This window comes from Tursiops truncatus, chromosome 6 (genome assembly GCF_011762595.2).
Source record: "Tursiops truncatus isolate mTurTru1 chromosome 6, mTurTru1.mat.Y, whole genome shotgun sequence".
NCBI lineage: Eukaryota > Metazoa > Chordata > Mammalia > Artiodactyla > Delphinidae > Tursiops > Tursiops truncatus.
In genome coordinates, this window is record NC_047039.1 from 115,028,743 (window position 1) to 115,046,730 (window position 17,988).

General features: G+C 60.7%; 1 protein-coding gene across 31 annotated transcripts in view; it reads right to left on the reverse strand.

Annotated features, from left to right (window-relative positions):
- Positions 1-17,988, reverse strand: part of EXD3 (exonuclease 3'-5' domain containing 3) — a 76,405-nt gene that overhangs the window by 19,855 nt on the left and 38,562 nt on the right. For 15 of the 31 annotated variants that reach the window (XR_012332782.1, XM_073806910.1, XM_073806909.1 and 12 more), the window contains 11 exons: positions 16,254-16,351; positions 10,100-10,173; positions 9,956-9,994; positions 8,184-8,350; positions 7,662-7,785; positions 7,156-7,366; positions 6,932-7,041; positions 6,244-6,406; positions 6,004-6,164; positions 5,350-5,505; positions 3,514-3,744 (listed from right to left, as the gene is read on the reverse strand). Coding sequence is in view for 25 of the 31 variants with exons in the window: in XM_073806910.1 (XP_073663011.1) it covers positions 3,514-3,744; positions 5,350-5,505; positions 6,004-6,164; positions 6,244-6,406; positions 6,932-7,041; positions 7,156-7,366; positions 7,662-7,785; positions 8,184-8,350; positions 9,956-9,994; positions 10,100-10,173; positions 16,254-16,351 (1,534 nt within the window). In the remaining 6 variants the exon portion in view is untranslated. The other 16 variants (XR_012332786.1, XM_033859192.2, XM_073806915.1 and 13 more) reach the window with 11 other exon arrangements.

Consider the following 17,988-nt stretch of genomic DNA (forward strand, 5'->3'; position numbering starts at 1 on the left):
ATGAGACAAAAAACACAAGAATGAAATAGAAAGGATCAACAAAGCCAAATGCTAGTTATTTGAAAAGACTTAGTAAATTGACAAACCTCTGTGCGATCAGGAAAGAGGGGGAGCACGAGTGAGCAGCAATCAGAATGAAGCTGACCACCTGCAGGTACCGCGGAGCTTTCACAGCGGAGCCGGACACCAGCACGTACGTGAAACACTCTGCGAAATGGGCACATCCAGAAAGAGGTGCGGCTACCACGTGGCTCAAGAAGATGCAGACAACCAAGCAGCGCTAAAACTATTAAATAAGAAAGAATCAGAGACTCCTGGAAACGCCTCCCCCCGAAACACCAGGCTGAGGAGGCCTTGCGGGAAGTCGGCCAATGTTTGAGAGGATAAGCTAAATGTTACTCAAAGCAGCAGAAAGCAGAGAGGAGGAAAAACTCCCAGCTTGTTTATGAGGTGGAAGAGAAGATGGTGAGGACCGTGTCAGACACGGTCCTGGAGGCAGACCCAGCCACGTGACATGCTGGCTAGGCTGGGTCCAGACCGAAAAGGTTCGTCACGTGCACAGGGCACAGGGATGCTCTCAACGGCTGCAGAGGAAGCATCAGGTAGGATTCAGCTTCTTTCATGATGAAACGTGCAGCGGATATGGCACCCGGGGAGCCTCCCCAGCCTGGTGTGGGGGCCTGGCAACCACCGTGGTTCACGGAGAAACATTCCCTGTCAAGTCAGAACTGAGACAGACGGCCACGGCCACCACCTAGTCAACCCCACCTTGGAGGCCTCGACCACTGGGACAGGATAAGGGAAAGAAAGAAGACCCATACAGACTGGAGAGGAAGGAATGAAACCAACCTGTTTGCAGAAGATATGTCCACAAAGAGAACCCCAAGAACTGAGTCGATTCAGTAGAATTTAGGAGACTTTTGCAAGGTGTCCAGATGTAAGATCAACGCTCGGCCAGCTAAGAACTAAAGGTCCACCGCAGTTCTGTGTATCCGCAGGAAAGCGAGCAGCACCGCGCGTCGTGGCAACAAAGCAGAAGGTTCCTGGGGTGCAGCCTCACAGACGTGGCAGGGCTTCGTGGAGAGCTTACAAAACGTGCGTGGGACCCTCGCAGAAGAGCGAGACCAACACTCACGCACAGAGGACTCGACGTGATGACACGTCACTGTCCCCACCCTGGCTCACAGTGTCAACGAGATCCAAGCAAAGCCCACGGAGGGGCTGTTTCCAGACCACCACGGGAAGGTGGAGGCGGAGGGAGAGCGAGGTGGGGCTCCCCCTGCAGATGCCAAGATGAACTGAGGCCACAGGGAGGAGGACGGAGCGGCAGCAGGGTCCCCACACCATCCCCAGGTCCGGGGATTCGCTGGAAGGACTCAGCACACCATCAGGGAAGGACAGAAAGCAGAACCAGCTTACGGAAAGCACCTGGGCAAAGCACAGAGGAAACCACTCAAGCCCCGGAGCCTGCCTGGTGGAGTCGGCCTGTGCTGAGTCCCCCCTGCGCCGGCCACCGCAACACGCGTCACCGGGCAGATGCATTAGTGACTCAGCACCCGTGGTGTGCGCCGCGGTTCAGTCACCCAGGCACCCTCTGCAACCCGGAAGGGAAGCAGGCGTCTAGGCAGACCACACTGTCTGGACAGCTGGGGCACAATGAGCCCCTCCCACCATTCGGGGCAAGTTTTCCATCAGCTGTTTACCGGCCGGACCATCTGTGCCAGCGGGCCTTCCCAGCCCAGGGTCAGGCCTGCTACTTTCTGCCCGGGGCACCCCACAGGACAGGGGCACAAGCAGCGAACGAGCGTGTGGAAGGATGCTCAGCTTCACTGATATTCGGAGGAAGGCGAGCGAAAGTGCAGCGAGATGTGACTTCCTGCCGACGAGACTGGCAGAATGGACGGTGAAGCAGCGACCGCGAGTGTGACCTGTGTGTTGTCACCCAGCGGCTCACGGGATGGAGCCCCGAGTGTGGTTCTGAGCTGCCTCAGCACCGCCGCCCCAGGACTGAGGGGCTTCCTCCTGGGCCCTCCCGGCCACTGGCCAGCCCCTTGGGCTCTCCTTCTGCAGGGCCTCCACGGGGAACCCCAGCCATGTTCCGAGGAGCTTGGCCACATCACAGCACGGCCCACCAGTGGCCTCTTTACCCCTGCAGACCGGTCCTCAGTGCCCTAAGTCTACCAGATTAGCAGATCAGACCCAGAGACCCCAGAACCGCTCAGAAATCACTTCCTGGAGACTCTTCTGGACGCGCTTATCTCCCCACGTCTATCCGTCGGGGTCCCCAGAGCAGCAGGACCGCCTGGAGGCACACAGAGACCTGCTGCAAGGAGCCAGCCGAGGACGCAGGTGGCGGCGGGGGCTCCGTCGGGGCAGACTCTGCGCCACTGTCCGTGCGTGCACTTGCTCCTCAGTCTGGCTCCTGCCAGGGTGGCTGCCCGGCCTGGCCATGTGCCCCCCAGCTTTGCTCAGGCCACGCCCGGGGAAGCCACCACTGAATGCTGGCATCTTCCTCCATCCAGACGGGCTGAGAACCTCCCCAGACATCACGCCCCAGCTCTTCTTTGCCGACGGCTCTTCGCTCAGCAGACTCCGTCCTCTCACACTTGAGCCCAAGCAGCAGGAGGCCCAGGGTGCACCTCAGTGCGGCTTGGCTGGCGCCCCGGCTCATCCTTGAAAGGTCTACTGCCCGCAAGCGTGGATACAGCGCCCGGGCCTCTGCCCCGCGTGGCAGGACCCTCCTCCCTTCCCTCACCAGCAGTGCTGCCTTTCTTTAAAAAATGTTTGAGTGTTAACAGCGCTCATCATAGGAGTCAAAACCCACAGTACAGCCCTTCTATACCGAACAGCCAGTTCATCCACTCGGGGGTCTGAACGGGAAACGCGTGATTGGGAAAGATCCATGGAAGAGAAAATGTAAACGGCCAAAGGGACACAGCAGCTCCCACGGCTAGAGGCGTCCTCTCCGGAAGATGCCCTCAGGGCTCTGGCCGCACCCAAGACCATCACAGGTGTGAGAAGTGCGCAGTCGCCCCCGGCCCAGAATGCTGCCCCCGGCACCGCTGGCGGGTGGCAGTAAACCGTCCCACCCCCGCAGGGTGGGCACTGAGGACGAGGCCCTGGGACCTCCGACCACAAGGCTGAGGGGACAAGTTAAAAGCCTCACGGGAGACGTGGGTAAAGTCCGTCTGTAACGCAGGGGCTCGAGCTGCAGCTCCAACCCCAGGAATAAGCACCTCGGTCCCCCTCTCACACCCCTTGGGAGGGCCCTGGGCCCGTGGCCCCACGGGCTGCGATGTTCCAGGTGCCGAGGTCTGAACCCCCGGCTCCAGTCCACCCCCTGCTCTGCTGCCCCCTCTGCTCCGTCTGGGCCGTCGCGACCCCAGCACTTCCCCAGCCTCTCCGGCTGCTCCATCTCCCGCGTCTGAGGCATCATCACAGCAGCGCTGCACCCCTGGCTCCCAGATATACTGATTTTCTAACGTGGCCACAGCCACTGGAGCATGAACTCACACTCAGCTCTGTGGGGTGGGAGCGGGCGGGCCCCAGGGGCTCACGCACAGGACCCCCGGTGCTCCGGTGCTCCGGTGCCGGCGGCCCGGCTCTGGTGACGAACCCACTTCCAGGCTCCTTCGGTGCCACAGGATCCAGTCCCGGGGGCTGCTGGATGGAGGTCCGTCTCCTCGCCCTGCGGCCCACACTGAATCCTTCCTGTGCTTTGAGTCTGATGATTGCCTTCCGTTTCTGCTGTCAAGGGCTCACGTGACGACACTAGCTCCACCCATATAATCCAAGGTCCTCCCTCCGGGGCGGCCCCTTTGAGGTCAGCTGACAAGTAAATCACACCTGCAACTCCCTTGGGCCGCATCATGTAAAACTTCAGAGGGTAACGTGGGAGTGCGGGTGCAGACTAGGGGCCAAACCCTGCCTTCCGTCTGCTGAGACCGGGGTACTCTCGGGGCCAGTTGGGAAGGCCCCTCCTCCCTGGGTCCCGTGACCACTGACGCCTGGTCTGCGGTCCTCGAGATGCCAGGCTGGCCGTCCTAGTCTTGCCCCCATAAGCTAGAAACAACCCTGGTTGGGGACAGAGGGGTTTCCGACAAGGACGGCATCCAGAGCCACCCTAGGCACGACCACATCCTCCTCCCCTGGGCACCAGGACCAAGCGACCGGAAGAGACGGCTGTGAGGGGCCAGGGCTGGGGAGAGTGGACATCCTCGCACAGACGTGGGGCTGGCACGGGAGGCTCCCGGCTTCCCCCTGCAGCCCCGGGCAGATCCCCTCTGCTCTTCCGGCCCCAGCTTCCTCATTACTGGGGGTGGGGGCTGCTGGGAGGACCCGGCTGGCGGTGCGGAGTGTGGAGGGAAGGGCCACTGCTGACGACGCCCCACAGCTCTGCAGTCCCAGGGTCCTTGGCCAGCTCTGTGCTCCGGCCACCCACCTGGTGAGCCTGGGGACCCCTTCCAGAAGAATGTGTTCAAATTCATAAAAGAAACCACATATTAAAAGCCCACGTTGTGACCCGGCCTCCTCTACGCTCTTTCACGGCTGCACGAGTCACAGCAGACGAGAGTGGAAACAGCCCGAGCGTCTGTCAGCGGCCGGGTGGGTGGATCCGCTGCGGTCCACCCGATGGAACGTTATTTGGCGGTAAAAAGGAGTGAAGCGCTGACAGACGCTACAGCATAGCTGAGCCCGGAAAACAGCACGCTTGTGAAAGAAGCCAGGCCCGAAAGGCCGCGTGCGCGAGTCCACTGACATGCAGTGTCCGCAACAGGCGGCTCCCCGGAGACCGAAGCCAGGCTGCCAGGCGCTGGGGAGGGGGCGCGGGGGACAACTTCACGGGTGAAGAAAGTGGTTTAAGACCGACTGTGGCGATGGCTGCACAACTCTGGGAACGTACAAGTGCACGCTGTAAACGAGCGGTGCGCGAATCACATCTCAGGAAGCCTGGTAGAAAACGCTTACCAGCCACGTTCTAACCCCCGCATTCTGACAGCCCTGCTGGGGTTTCTGCAGGGCCCTGGGGGGTTCGTGCCTCCAGCGGTGTTGTGAGCACCTGCTTCTCGGAGGAGGGGAGGGCCTCACGGGCACACAGCGTTTCCAGGGGCCAAAAGACAGCGAGGGGGCCAGGACTACCCTGAGTCTGCCTGTGTCAGGCCACCCCCCAAAGGATCCTCAAGGGCTCCAGGCCTGCAGACCACAGGTGCCGGAGCCATAAATGTCTCCACCCCGGCATCCAGGGGGCCCCGCCCTCTGCCCTAGTGGCGCGGGGGTCCACGCAGCTGGGGCCCTGCGGCCACCCCAGACACCGCCCCCTCTGCCAGCGGACGCGGGAGGCCTGCTCACCTCGGCGGCCCTGCGGTGGTCCTCGCCCGTGGCCAGCACCAGCACGTCGATGCCCAGACAGCGGAGTCTCCGCGCCAGCCCCTGCAGCATGCTGTCACACACCACGCGGAAGGCCCTGGCCGGGACCTCGGGGGCCGCGTCCTCACCCGCGGGCACCTGCAACACAGCCCCGCTCAGCAGCCGTGGCCCGTCTGGCCCACCCTGGACCCGGTGGGGAGCGAGGGTCCCAAGGGCCGTGAGGTCAGCTCGTCCTGAGCAACATGTACTCAGTGCAGAAAACAGCAGAGAAGCTGGGCCCCGAGGGGAGCCGGCACACCTCTCCTGGGGGGGTGGTCGTGTGCACGCTGGAGCAGGGCCTGGGTCCCTGGGGCACACGGGGACACGGCCAGAGGCTGCCCTAGACCTTGGCAGGGGGCACGCCAGACCTGGTGTCAGGAGACCGTTGAGACCCCTCCTCCTTTAGGAAGCTAACCCGCGGCTTTGCTCTCCTTCCTTCCCGGCAGAGGGTCCAGCGTGCGGGACACAAGCCCTCTGGACGGCTCTCCCCGACACCCCACACCCACACCGGTCTCCAACCCTGTAAGGTCCCAGTTCTAAGGACAGGGATCTCCCCGTAGGAACTGTGATAAAGGAGTCCTGGCGGGCTTCGCCTACCTGCTGGGGTGAGGTCGAGGCCTTCTGAAGGGGCGGCAGCTCCCCAGGCCCTGCTCTCTCACCGCGCCTCAGGCTCCTGGCCAGGTCCCCCGACAGGTGGAAGCGCGCAGGCTCTCTGCACAGAGCCCAGTACACCTCCAGCAGGCAGTAGACATCAGCGGCTGGGACAGGCAAGGTCAGCCTCAGCCTCCAGCGTGGGGACAATCGGGGGTGCGGGGCAGGGGTGCGGGGGGCGCCCACCTGCGTAGACCAGCTGCCCCTCGCACAGCGGCCGCCGGTCCCAGTTGGAAAGCTGCTGCACTTTGTCCAGGGGCTTGCCCAGCACCTGCTGCACCAGGAGGCTGAGGCCCCGCGGCCCTGCGGCCCCATCCACACCTGGGGCTGGCCTGTCTGCTGCCCGCATCTGCAAGACAGCACCCCTTGTGGGTGAGGGGCCCGCCGCAGAGGGAGGACGGCCACCGCACGTGCCTTGGCTGCCCCACGAGGAGCCCTGGGGCAGGCCCTGTGTCCTCCATGGAGGACAGGGCCGCAGGAGAAGCGCGCTGGTGGCCAAGGCAGGCCGTGTCAAGGTCTCGGGGCCGTGGTTACCCGCCCACTGGTCAGCTCTGGGGCCAACGCCTTAAGCCCCAAGGGTGTGTGCTGAGAGCTCCTGGGGTGGGGGGCGGTAGGCAGAGCCGGGCTGGTTCTGGGGAAGCGTGGGGACGTGTGGTGACACGGCCTCCCTGGGGGACCCTGTGTCCCGGGTCCCTGGTGACCTTGGCCAGGGAGCAGGGCCGGGGCCAGCCCAGAAGGCATAGAGAGCCCGAGGCCGAGTCCCGGCCCGCAGACACCCCGCCAGCCTGAGGTGAGACCCCTGCCCCGGTATCGCTGTGCAGGCGGCTCAGCACAGCAGGGAGCCCCCCACCCCCAGCATCCCCCCAGCGCTGACCTGCCTGTGCACCTGCAGCAGGTCCACGCTGCCCCGCAGCTGCTTCTCGGCCTGGGCCAGGGCCGGGCAGGAGGCACCCAAGCTCCGCAGGTCCCCCGCCAACCCATAACCTGTGGGCAGGGGCCGTCGCTGTGATGGGCACCCAAGGAAGGGGCCCTGGCCTCACCCTGACACCCTCCCCTGGGCAGGCAGGGCTGCGGCGCGGGGCCGGGGGCTGCGCTCACCCAGCTTGGTGATGGAGGGGTCCGCGAGCAGCCGGGACACCAGCCGGAAGAAGGCCTGGGCCGCCTGCCCTCCTGCTGGACTTGAGAGCCGGGGCAGGTCCAGCAGGAACACGCGGCCCTCCACGGCCACCTGCATGAGCGACGCCCGGGGCCGGCCCCCGGCTCCGAACGAGGGCCTCCACTCCAGGTCCATGCCGACCACCTGGCCGGGCTGCAGACAGAGGGGCTGGCGTGAACGGCACAGCCGCAGACCGGGAGGAGGACACGCCCACCTGCCTGGCCGCCTGAGGGCTGATGTCCAGGGGAGGCGGCCTCTGTGGGGAGAGCTGGACCGGCCCTGCGAGTGCCCACACAAGGAGTCGAGCGCCACACCGATGCTCAGGTCCACACCGGGCTCAGGACTCAGGCCCGGAGTCCTTAAGCCAGAGCGCCCGGTGTGGACAGAGCCCCAGGGGGCCTTGGTGAGCAGCCCCCCAAGCCGCTGCCTGCGGGAGTCAGGCACCCACCTGCAGGAGCTCCTCCTGGTGCCTGGCCAGGTCCTCCCACGAGGCCAGGAAGTGGAGGTGCTCCCTGGGGATGGGCAGCTGGTAGTGATCGTCCTTCCCGTCCTCCGGAGGGGCCTCAGCCGTCCTGGGGAGGAGCAGAGCTGCAGCACCGCCCCCACCAGGGCGCCCCACAGCACAGCCCGGCCTGGACCCTGGGGCAGCGGAGTGCTCAGGGCCCGCGCGTGGGCTGGGGTCTACGCGGTCTGCTCCCCACGCCTCTGCCCTCGCAGACTGCAGGCGGCCGGGTCCTCAGGCCCCTGGGAGTATCTGGCCGGCTGAGGGATCTGGCCATGGGGTCTCGCTAGCACCCAAGGGGCTGATCCGCCTGCCTCCTGCTGTGTGTCTGCATTCTGCCTGCGCCCCTGCTCGGCTCTCCCGCGCTTCTAATTCCCAAACCACCAGCACGTATGACTTATGGCCACTTTCGAGGGCGGGGGCCCAAGGGCGTCCTCCTCGTGGGCCTCTGAGCCTGGGGACGCTCACCTCTCCTGGATCCTGAGTTGGCGGAGCTCTGCGGCCACCGAGGCCGGGAGTCGCTCCTCGGGCAGCAAGAGGTCCAGGGCACACTGGGCGACCAGGGCCGTGTTGTCGTGAGATGTCAGCAGCTGCAGCAGCTGCTCCTGTAGCCACTGGTCCTGCCCGACCAGGCCCTGGGGGACGGGATTTGGGCTGCTCGCCTGGTCTGCCCCAAGGGTCGGGCCCATCCAGGCAGCCCCCAGACCCAGGTCTGCCCCTCAGACTGGCCCTGCATCCCCCCCTCAGACCCCAACCCCCGCCAGACCCGGCCCTGAACTTCCCCCTAAGACCTGGCCCTGACCCCGACTCAGACCTTCGTCCTGACCTCCCCCATCAGACTGGCCCTGCATCCCCCCCTCGGACACCCCTCCGCCCCGCCAGACCCAGCCCTGATCTCTCCACCCCTCGGACCCGGCCCTGACCCCGACTCAGACCTCGTCCTGACCTCCCCTCCTCAGACCCGCCCTGAGCCCTTCATAAGCAGGTGGCTGTCCTCTGAAGACCAGCAGTTCCCATGACCGAGGCTCCACGGTGACCGAGCTGGCTTGAGCCAAGGTGCTGAGGGGCCTGAACGTGTCAGAGGGAAGGGTCGCCATCCTGAGCCCACGGCCCGTCTTGCTACCCACTCCGCCTCGGCCTTTCTCTGCACGCACGAGCCCCCGCCCAACACCGCGGCTCTGCTCAACGGCCTGCTCCCGGGCCTGGGACCCGCACCGCCTCCCTGAGCACGGTCTGCCCCGGCCCTCACCACCAGCATCTCCCCTCTGCACCTCCTCACCCCTGCCCCTGGGCGGCCGCGGTGCCGGGGAGGGTGAGGCCACGGAACAACCCTGCACCCACTGTGCCCTCAGGGAGGCAAGGCCCGGTGTGGGCGCAAGAGGCCCACGTGGCCCACAGGGTCCCGACGGGGGTGGGGTGTCCGTGTCTGCGAGGTCACAGGTCGCTGTGGGCCCCACCCTCCTGAGGAGTCCCTGCTGGCCGGCAGGCGGGGCCACCTCCCCACACGGCTCTGTCCCCAGCAGCCTCAGGCCGTCCGTTTCCCGCAGGCCGCGGGTTCCCACGTGGACAATACGTGGAAGCCCCTCACATTCTTCAGGATGTCCGCTGCCCTTCCGGACGGCTCGGCCTTGGCACCCAGGAGGGACCGGCCTTCCGGGCCTTGCCTGGGGGTCCGCGTTCCTCTCCGGTGACTCACCACCCCTGCCCGGTCACTCCGGGGGCGGCTCGGCACTGCCCTCCACTGGATGCCACGCAGGCACCAGGCCCTGCACGTGCGCTCAGGAGGGAGGGGCCCCCCCATTCCACTGACCACTGCAGAGCTCCTGTGCACACGGCACCCGGGACCCCCAAGAGCCCACCCTTCTCCCAGGCCGATTCACCTGGGGCTGGGGATAGCTCTATACCTGCGATGACCCCCACTCCAGCTCTGGCCTGAGGACAGAGGCTGCAGGACGACACTGTCATGGGGTCGCAGTCCGGCCCTCCGTGGCCCCACATCACCCCAAGGGGCGCCTGCCTCTTTCTCGGGGTCTTCAGTCTCACCAGGCCTCGGGGCCCAGCGCCATGGCAAGCAGGGCGCCTGAGGATGGTCTAGAATTTCCTCTCGGTGAACCTCTCCTCATCCAGCGCCTGAGAGCTCTGTTCACAAGTGGTGAAGGAGGATCCTGGACCCCCGGCCGCTCCGACCCTGCCCCACGGTGGGGGGGCGGTCCTTGCACACTGGGACCCTCTGAACTCACCTGCACATGCTCGGCCCAGCTCTCCCGAGATACGCTTCTCTGCAAAAGTGGACACCAGCGCAAGCCTTTCTAGCGGCAGCCCCAGGAGCACAGCAGCGGGCCTCGCTTGGAGCCCCTCTCCACCCCGGGCCCCAGTCCACACACCTCTACCAGCCTCTTGTAGCACAGATACCGCAGGGCGGCCAGGCGCTGCTGGGTGATGACGTTGGGACACAGGTCTGAAAGAGAGGGCGGGCTCTGGGCAGGGCTGGGACGGAGTGAGTACGGGATGGGGCAGGGGTCGGGGCTTGTGTGGCTCTGCCTGTCTTCCCCCTCCCCTCTGCCCACCCCCCCGCCCCACCCCACGGGCAGCCTCCATTCCACCTGCATCAGAGCGGCCCTCCCAGCCCTGAAGGAGGGTGCCCCGCCCCCATGCAGCACCCCAGAGCCCTCCTTGCGCCCTCCGCCCGCACCTGCCGGGCCCATCCTCCCTTTGGGTCTCCTGGACGCCCACCTCTCAGGGTCTTCCTGCCTTGTCTCCAGGCAGCTGGTGCCTTTGCTTCCTGGCCCCCCCAGAACGTGAGTTTCTCAAGGAAGGGGTGGTCTTGCTCATGTGTTCACAAACTATGCTCACCTGTTGGCCTCACCTTCATATTCTGTTCAGAGCCCAGGGGGGCCTGGGAAGGGCACCCGCTGTCCACTCACCCGCTGTCCACCATCCACTGTCCACTCACCCGCTGTCCACCATCCACTGTCCACTCACCCGCTGTCCACCACCCGCTGCTGTTCCTCCCTCCTGGGGCCAGCTGTCCTTGCAGCCTGGTGGCTGGGGGATGCTGACCACAGAGCCTGCCCACCCGCACCTCCCAGTGGGGGCCCGGCCTTCCCCGGACCCTGGCCAGGACCCCATGCTCTCGAGGGGTGCGGCCGCCCCAGCCAGGACCGCACAGCCAGCACAGGGAGCACCCTGGCTACAAGGACGCTGTCCGAGCACACAGAGGTCGGGGCTGCCCAGAGGCCGGGTCCTGCCAGCTGCCCCTCAGCCTTCCCTCCCGCTTCCTGCCGAGGCAGGGACGCAAGACCAGAGGGCTCCAGATCCACGGACGTGCCCCACAGGCCGCTCGGGAGCCTGGACGAGACTGCAGCAGGGAGGGAGGGACGGATGAACAAGTTACTCAGGGCAGGAGGCGACGCTCAGGACAGAGACAAAGGTGTCGAAGCTGCTGCAGAAGCAAGTCTCGCTCGGATGGAGACAGACAGACACCAGCTTTCCTGACATTTCTACAATGCTGTGCATCATTTTGCCAATGAGATACTTTGTCAAAATCCTATGGGTACAGTATCGCATCGACAGAAGGCACTCAGGCCGCAGTCTGCGCTGATGGTTCATCCAAACCCAAACATAAAGGAAAAGGTGGTGCAGATGGGTCAGGCCCAGCCACCTGCCAGACGCTGCCAACTGGAAACGCAACCCAAACGTGCCCTGCTGACTCTGCCCAGACACCGGGGCCTCCACCGGGACCCAGGCCTGGGGAGGGCGGGCTGGGGGAGCTCAGGGCTGAGGGGTGAGCGGGCCCTAACCTGCATCGTGTCTGACTCTGTCCTCCCAAGGAGGGCATGGGGTCAGTCCACGTGGAGGCCCACGCTGCAATGGCGGATGCCCAGCGAGGACCATGGGGGGCGTTGGTGCCCCTCCCTCTGGGGGGGCAGTTTTTAGGACGTTGGAAACGCTGGCCTGTGTTGTCTGAAATTAGGAACTGCCAGGTCTACTGAGAAGAGGCAGCCCTGCCACCGTGAGGCCTCCTGGCTGGGACAGACCCCGGAGCCAGCTGGGGGGCTACAGAAGGGGCCTTGCAACGCATATACCCGGGAGGGGGCCTGGTGGAACCTATCTCCCCAGCAGGGCTGCCGGCCGAGGCCCCACGGAAAGAACCTGCCGCTGCCCTCCTGTCCGCACTCCTGGCCCTCCGCACGATCAGCAGGGAAGGCCCCACCTGTCCCGCGGGCTCCGGGCACTCAACTGCTCCAGCCTCGGGCCGGCTGAGACCTGTCGGGTGGGATGGACCCTCCCCAGGCGGGCACGCCCTGTCCTGGGAAGCACGCAGCTAAGGCCAGCCTGAGGCCGCCAAAGGCGGCTCTGGCGCCAGGCCTGGCCCACCACGGCCATGACGTGGCCCCTGAAGTCAAAGGAAGGTGTGCCAGGGCTGCTGGATGGTGAGTTGCCCCCGCCACAGCCCTCCCATCATGCCTGGCTCTGTGGGCCTCCTGCCCACCTCCCTCCCCGGCCCTCGAGGCTCTGGTACTGGTCCTGGTCCTGGGTGGGCGGGGCCCTGCCTCAACCAACCACCACCAGCCTTGCGGGAGGCCCTGGCAGCCGGGGCCTGGATGTCCCCACCTCGTGTTCCCACGGGGCAACGCTCCCAGAGCTCCCTGACTGGTGCCCAGGGCAGGTGTGCAGGTGAGCCTGGAGGCCCCTGTGCCTGGGTCAGGGGTCCCTCCAGCCCACTCGCTTGGCTTCAGCTCAGGGCCAGGTCCCCAACTGCAGGGCGGTGGACGCAGTCCAGTCTTCCAGGCCCCTCAGAGCCCAGCACCCCCCAGCGGTCTGCGTCGCTGGGACCTTCCTCAGAGCTCCTGAGTCTAGAACTCACCCTCTGGGTTTTAATCAGCAGCCTGAGGGGGGCTGGCTCCTTCCTGCCCAGCCAGGCCTCTGAGGTGGGCTCCTGTGTCTCGGGTGCAGTGCCAACCCCCCGCCCCCACCGCCAGTGCAGCCCGTGGCCCTGGCTCCCAGGGCCCTGATGCACCTGCGCCGCTGGCCTGGGTGGTCCCACCCCTCCTGCTTCTCCCTTCTGTGCACGTGGTGCCTCCAGAGGGGCTGAATCAAAACCTGTCAGTGGGGATGTCCCTGGTGGCGCAGTGGTTAAGAATCCGCCTGCCGATGCAGGGGACGCGGGTTCAAGCCCTGATCCGGGAAGATCCCACATGCTGCAGAGCAACTAAGCCCGTGTGCCACAACTACTGAGTCTGCGCACCACAACTACTGAGCCCATGTGCCACAACTACTGAGCCTGCGCTCTAGAGCCTGTGTGCCACAACTACTGCAGCCCGCGCGCCACAACTACTGAAGCCCGTGCACCTAGAGCCCCGTGCTCTGCAACAAGAGAAGCCACCACAAGAAGCCCACGCACTGCAATGAAGAGTAGCCCCGGCTCGCTGCAACTAGAGAAAGTCTGCGTGCAACAACGAAGACCCAACGCAGCCAAAAATAAATAAATATCTAAATTCCTTTCTGGAGGCAGGCAGCTTCATCAGATGATTTCTCATGGTTGGCAGGCGCAAAGTTAGCCTGCAAGTAAGCAAGGCAGACAAACCAGACCAGGACCAGAGACAGTGCTGAAGTTTAGATACAGACCATAACACAGCCAGGAGCACGGTACTCAGAGACAGAAAAAGCAAAATCAGAAATGTCTTCAGGCAATGGGAAGGCATACAAAGGGAAACAGCAGATCTGAAAAAGAACCAAACTATAAATTCTAGGGCTGAAAACATAACAATCGAAATAGAAATAGTGGATGGATTTCATAGTACGTTGGATACAGATGAAGAGAGAACTAGCAAAGTGAAAAAGACAGCAGAAGCAGTTACCAGGATTAGACAACACGGAAGAAAAGGGATGAAAAGTATGTAAGAAAGGTAAAATACATGGAAGATATGGGGACTCAATATACATTCAGAGTCCCAGGAAGAGAACAGAGGGAAGACAGGGGAAGGAGACAACATCCGAAAGAGGTAATGACCGAAAAGATTCCAGAGCAGATTGAAGACACCGATCCACAGATTCAAAAGCCCAATAAATCCCAAGCAAGACAAATAAAAAGAAATCTGTAACTAGGCTCCTCACAGTGAAACTGCAGAACACCAAAGACAAAGAGAAGGGTCTAAAGGTATCCAGAGAAAAAGAGACATTACTTTCAGAGGGGAGAAGTTAGATCTCTTCCCAACAACACATTTCAACCCAGTCAAAGGACTGACATCATACCAAGCATGGTCCCTGATCACAATGAGATTAACAGACCATACCAGAAAGATAACCAAAAATGTCATAGCTTGGAAATTAAAAACACACTTCTAGGGACTTCCCCGGTGGTGCAGTGGTTAAGACTCCTCACCCCCAATGCAGGGGGCCTGGGTTCGATCTCTGGTCAGGGAACTAGATCCCACATGCCCGCCACAACTAAGAGTTTGCATGCCACAACTAAGGAGTCTGCCATGCCGCAACTAAGGAGCTCTCGAGCCTCAACTAAGGAGCCCATATGCAGCAACTAAGGAGCCAGCACAACCAAGAAAACAAACAAAAGAAGCAATGAAACATACTTCTAGTTAGTTCATGGGTAAAAAAAAAAAAAAAATTATAATAGAAATTTAAAGTGTCTTGAGCTGGACAATAATAAAAATAATACATATTGAAACTTGGGGAATATATTCAAGAAGAAAAAAGGGAAAGATTCAGTTTAGTGGGATGAGCAGGGCATACAACAGACAGGATCAAAAAACCAAAAGCAGGGCAATGAAAGCAAAAATCAACATATGTGCGACATCAAACAAAACCTGCACAGCAAGGGAACAATCAACAAAATGAAAGGGCAACCTTCGGAGTGGGAGAAGATGTTTCCAAACCACGTACAGATAAGGGGTTAATATCCAAAATATATAAATAACTCATAAAACTTAGTAGCAAACACCCCCAAATAATCTGAATTAAAAAGTAGGCAGGGGAGGGCTTCCCTGGTGGCAGTGGTTGAGAGTCCGCCTGCCGATGCAGGGGACACAGGTTCGTGCCCCGGTCTGGGAGGATCCCACATGCCGCGGAGCGGCTGGGCCCGTGAGCCATGGCCGCTGAGCCTGCGCGTCCGGAGCCTGTGCTCTGCAACGGGAGAGGCCACAACAGTAAGAGGCCCGCGTACCGCAAAAAAAAAAAAAAAAAAAAAAAAAAAAAAATAGGCAGGGGAACTGAAGAGATGTTTTCCCAAAGAAGACACACAGATGGCCAACAGGCACATGAAAAGATGCTCAACATCACTAATCAGGGAAATGCAAATCAAAACCACAATGAGACATCACCTCACACCTGTCAGAATGGCCGTCATCCAAAAACCAACAAATAACAAATGCTGGCGAGGATGTGGAGAAAAGGGAACCTTAGGACATTGTTGGTGGGAACGTAAATCATTGCAGCCACTCTGGAAAACACTGTAGAGGTTCCTCAAAAAATTAAAATTGGAACTACCGTACGATCCAGCAATTCCACTTCTGTGTAGGTATTCAGAGTCTATGAAATCACGCTCTCAAAGAGATACCTGCACCCCTACATTCACTGCAGCATTATCCACAACAGCCTGGACACAGAAACCACATGAGTGTCATCGACAGATGAGTGGACAAAGAAGCTGAGGTGTAAATATAAAATGGAACATTACTCAGCCATAAAAAAGAAGGAGTCTTAGGAATACCTTATGACAGTACCTTTGGAACCGTAAGTGAAATCGACAAACTCCCCGAAAAAAAACCCACAGTGACGAATCAATAGTCATGTCTCCACAATGAAAAGCAATCCAGGTTCACAGGCCATTTCCCCTCAACTTCTCAGGGAGAAAGAATTCCAATCTTAGACAAACACCCTCAGTGAAAAGAAAGGACAGGCCATCATCCACTGCGTGTTCAGAGGCCAGCTTAACCTCGTACACAAAGCCAGAAACAGACATTTCAGGAAGGCGAAGTCTGAATCCAGCTTCAGTTGGCAAACGAGACCTAGCAGTCTACGTAAGTGGCAACACAACCCGGCAGAGACGGGGCCATGGCAGGGATCCAAGATTCATTTAACGTTATATCGTCAGTCAACCTAATCCACCCCACAGACAGACCAAAGGGGAAAAGCATAGCATCAGCCCAACAGGTGCACGAAGAGTATGTGTTAGAATTCCACATCCGTTCCTGATCAACACTCTCACGGGCCAGGAAGTGAGAAGGATTTCCACAGTCTCACACAGTGAAGCTATAAAACACTGTCAGTAAGACTGCTCCTCTGAGAGGGTGCCCGTGAGCACCAAGGGGGAGGGGGCAGGGGGCACGGTGTAGGTGCGGCCTCGGTGGTCCTCACCCACGGGGCCCAGACTCCCAGGGGCACCCCAGGTGGGCAGATGCTGAGGGGAAGCAGGGAGGAGACGGGAAGGGAGCTGGGGGTCGGTAGACCCCGGTCCGCCTGAACCCCTGGCGGCACCAGCCTGGCACCCGCCCCAGCGCAGGGCGTGGGGGCCCCACTCACCAGGGTCCAGGCCATGCTGCTCCAGCAGCCGCAGGACCTGCCGACCCAGCGCTCTGGGGCTCAGCCTCTCCAGCCTCAAGGTCGTCTGCGGGTACCTTCTGCAGGAGAGAGACACGGCTCGTGCCCAGCAACGCTTTCTCTCGATTAACGCATCTCAAGATTCTACCTTTCATCAATGTCATACACGTGCACAGTTCAAAAGCCAAGTCTTCTTCCAAGGCTCAGAGAAAGGCAGCACGTCAGCACGGCCCTCCTGCCGCCAGTCACCCGCACGACAGTTTTGAGGTGGTCTACATTCGCCCCATGTTTCCAAGAACCACTTTGTATTGTGGCCTCTCGATGATTCAGTTTTAGGTGTTTTGTACGATGTCTCACCACAGAAGGCTCCTCTCCCCAAACAACAGCACCCACGGTTCCAGTTAATTGGGCACAAGCAGCTTCTACCATATCACGATGGTGCAAATACGACTGGCGGCTAAGCCACAGCCTCCTCTTCTCTGCGGGTTAATCCTTGCTGGTCTGATTGCTTCCTTAGCCTCCTGTCCTGTGGACAGAGCCCACATCACCCTGCGCCCCTCTCCCCGCCACTGGCTGCTCCCAGGCCCCGTCCATCACCGTCCTGGTGGCCCTGCACCTCTCCTGTCCCTAGGCCAGGGCAAAGCGGCTCTGCAGGCGCCTCCCAGGGGCGAGGCGTGGACCTGGAGACGGTGCCCTAGGCCTCACACTGGACTGCGTCTGGCTGGGCTGAAGCCTGCGCCGGCACTGCTCCTGGAACCGGTCTGACTCCTGCTCTTTCTGAGGGTTTAGGGTCCTGGTCCTCAGTGTGGGCCTCTCTCCATCCACCCAGGACTGGGTCTGGAGTGAACTCCTCCATGTTTTCCCTTCTTTCTTTCTGGAATTCCCATTATTTGGACGTTGGGTCTTCTTGACAGAATCTGCCATTAAAAAAAAAAAAACCTTTCCTCTGCTTTTCCTCCTTTGTTCATTTATTTTTTATGACGTTGGGAGGATATCTTCAAGTTTATCTTCCAAACCTTTTATTGAGACTTTCATTCTGCCATCACGTTTTTAACTGACAAGTCTGTTCTGTATTCCAAAGGCGCCCTCTGTATAGCTCTGGTGTTTATTTCAGACACAGAAACTCTCTAAAGGCCTACAGCTTTCGTGTTTGTTTTTAAGTGATTTTCTGCCTCCTCTAAGCTCCAGATAGGCTGGCCAGAGGTCTCAGAGCCCTGGCTGTGTTCCCCTGCTCAGGGGGCTTTTCTGGGGGATAGAAATCGTCAAACTGATTCTAAAATTCATATACAAGTGCAAAGGGCCCAGAATAATTAAAAACAACTTTGACATAGAAGAACAGCATTGGAGGGCTAACCCTGTCTGACTCAGGACTTGCTGTGAGGCTACGGCGGTCAGAACACGTGCCACAGACAGAGCAGAAGAGGACAGAGAGACCCACACATATATGGACACCTGACAGAGGCACAAAGTCAACTCTGTGGGAAAGGACAGTCTTTTACAACAAATGCTGCTGGAACAATTAGACATCAGCTGTTAAAAAAAAAAAAAGAACTTCAATCCACACCTAGCACCCCATATGAAAATTCTCCAAAAATGGGCCATAGATTGAAATGTAAAACCTAAAATTATAAAACTTCTAGAAGTAAACAGGAGAAAATGTTTGTGCCCTAGAGTTAGGCAAAGATTTCTTAGCCATGATACTAAAAGCATGATGCAA